A 2,944-nucleotide genomic window follows, 5' to 3' on the forward strand; every position below is an offset into this window, starting at 1 on the left:
AAAGTGTGTTTATTATCATGATTATATAGAGTTACAGTTTTTCAGTTGTCTGTTTTTCTTTTTCTAAAACATTTTTGTGTGTGTCTCTTTCCCCAGATGAAGGTGATGATGACGATGATGATGAAGACTTTGAGGATGATGATGAGTGGGAGGACTGATGAAGATGTATCTCCTCAAACCTCATTGGTCCAAATACACCCTACATACTACACACTACATACTAGACAGTACACACTACACACTACCGGTGACACTATCCCTGCGTTCCGAATCTCATACTCTTTTGTTTTCTCTATTCTACATACTACATCCGACAATAAAAAGAATCTAGTGAGGATGCAGTAGGCATACTATTGGGACATACTTTTCTCTCTTATTTCATCATAACAATGCGCCTTGATCTTGCCTCTTGCTTTTATATCCGTCGCATCCCCGTTTGTTTTCATATGGAGGCTTCGTCGATGTTACGTCACTTCACGTGCGCACCGGATTGTGGGTCAGAATCGCCCAAATAGGATGCAGTTTTCAACACTAACAATCTTGGCCGCATGAAGTAGGACATCCGGGTACTTCTAACCATCCTAAATCTGGCCACAAGAATCGGGACATCCTAAATCTTTTTTCTACCATACTATATAGTAGAAAGTATGCGATTCGGAACGCAGGGGTTATCTTTAAAAAACAGAACATATTCCAGCAAATTACACTAAAAATATCTTAAAAAAAGAAAATATTCCAGCAAATGACTAAAAAATTGTTATGTAAATGTTGTATGAATTGGCTGTATATTTATTATATTTTCGCCTCTTTTTTTTTTGTTGTTGTTACGACCATTATGATTTATTCTGTGCAATACCTCACCTGTTAAAAAAGCGCTTTGGGTCTGTGAGAAAAAACAGGGAAAAGCGCTATATAAGTGTAGTCCATTTAACCATTTACCATATTAAAGTCTTTAGCGTTTTGTCATACACATTCATGCACCTCATGGTCATTTTAAAAAAAGCACTTAACACGGCCAATGGCACAATATGGGGACACACACAGCCGGCTTCAATAATTATAAATAATCAATAATATATAAAAGATTTGGCTGCCCCCATTGAGGGAAAGTTGGATTGCAAGTGCTCATGGGAGATAAAAAAAATTCTTACTTTTTTTTTTTTCTTACATTTTTTTTTTTTTTCATAAAAATGTCTTACTTTATTATTATTTTTTTTTTAAATTTCTTCTTAATTTTTTTTTTCTTCTTCATTCCTTGTAAGATACAATTGAAAGGGAGACAGACGTATGTGCGACCAAACAGGCAGGATCCTATTTGTGTTTTGTGGGTTTAAAAAAAAAAAAAAACGCGAGATAACACTATTTTCTTATTACACCGTTCGCTTAATTTTTTCGTACCTCCGAGTTCCTTTTCCTATTAATAAATCGTAGTTTAGTCGTTGTGTTAATTTGCTCATAAAATCCTTTTTTTGACCAAAATGCGGAGGCTTCCAAGTCAGTCGCAAAATGTGGGATTTTTGAACTTTTATTTTATATATGAAATGAAAGCTGGTTATTTGCACACATTTTGTATGATAGTTCAGTTTGTGTGTTTTTATCTTGGGTGTGCGTTTGTCTAATTTGATTCCAGGCAGGTTACAGCGATGAAGAATACTTTTAAAAGCTAAAAAGGTTTTGTAGTTTCAAAACCTTTGAAAGGACTACAAACATGACTGACTTTCTTTGACTTAAAGGTGCAGTCAGTGATTCTGGAGAACGCTTGTTGTCAAAATCACTTTTTGTCAAAATCAGTGACTATCTCCTCACAATCTGCTACCTGTCTGTACTGTGTGTGTGTGTGTGTGTGTGTGTGCTGAACAAAAATCCAGTGTTAATACACAGCCTAGGCTCTGTAAATGTTGCTAGCTATGGTAGGCCCCCTTTGTTTACAGAGCCTAGGCTGTGTATTAACACCAGATTATTTTCAGCACACACAGTGTACTGACAGGTAGTGGATCATGAGGAGATATTCACTGATTTTGACAAAAGTTATTTTGACAACAAGCGTTCTCCAGAATCACTGACTGCACCTTAAAATATGTCATACATTAACACACACACATACATAAACACACAGAAAAACACACACACACTCTCTCTCACACACACACACACACACACAGAAAAACACACACACTCTCTCTTTCTCACTGTGGCATTTGTGAAAAGACAAACGTTTTTTTCTTCTTTGCGTCTGATTGGTTGTTTTTCGTTGTGACATCATCATTGCGTTACTTTGTGCAGGAGGAAATGTTACCAGCGCTCTGCTCGGTGTTCCAAACAAATCTCATAATGCAAGAAATCTTTAAAAAAAAAATATTTAAAAAAAACTCTAAAAAGATAATACAGCTCCGGGGAAAAAATGAAGAGACCACTCCAAATGTTCAGTGTCTCTCGTGTTTACTGTTTAGAGGCATATGTTTGAGTAGAATGAACATTTTGGTTTTATAATATAAACTACTGACAACATTCCTACCAAATTCCTATACATTTTGTCATTAGACAGAGCATTTTCTTCAATAAGTTATGTAGAGATGGAAGATTTAAGAAGAAAAAATCCAGACTGGTCTCTTCATTTTTTTTTCCGGAGCTACTATAGTCACTCATCCTCTTCCGGCTAACAATCATCTTATGCAACGCGACTGTAAATTCGTTTACAGAGAATAAAAAAAATATGAGCAAATAATAAATAAATAAATAAATGAACCAAATGTGGCATTGGCGACGCAGCTTGTGCGTAAACAACGGTGAAAATAATTTAACGACGGTCGTTTTTAATGTGGTTTTACGGTTGTCTAGGGAGGCTTAAAGCTGGGGTATGTGATTTCTGATTGGTCAAAGTTAACATGAGCTGTACACTTTGACCAATCAGAGTGAGGCGCCGATTCTCTGTTCTTATTGGCTG

General features: G+C 36.0%; 1 protein-coding gene across 1 annotated transcript in view; it reads left to right on the forward strand.

The window, feature by feature from the left end:
* LOC307250754 (uncharacterized protein) overlaps nucleotides 1-2,944 on the forward strand; it is a 36,152-nt gene extending 33,208 nt beyond the window's left edge. Inside the window, exon 13 of the mRNA XM_080027929.1 lies at nucleotides 97-2,944. Within this exon, the coding sequence (XP_079884055.1) occupies nucleotides 97-158 (62 nt within the window). The 3' untranslated portion in view covers nucleotides 159-2,944. The remainder of the gene's footprint in view (nucleotides 1-96) is intronic.

Source organism: Ammodytes marinus (assembly GCF_949987685.1).
Source record: "Ammodytes marinus genome assembly, chromosome: 5".
In the NCBI taxonomy this organism is placed as follows: domain Eukaryota; kingdom Metazoa; phylum Chordata; class Actinopteri; order Uranoscopiformes; family Ammodytidae; genus Ammodytes; species Ammodytes marinus.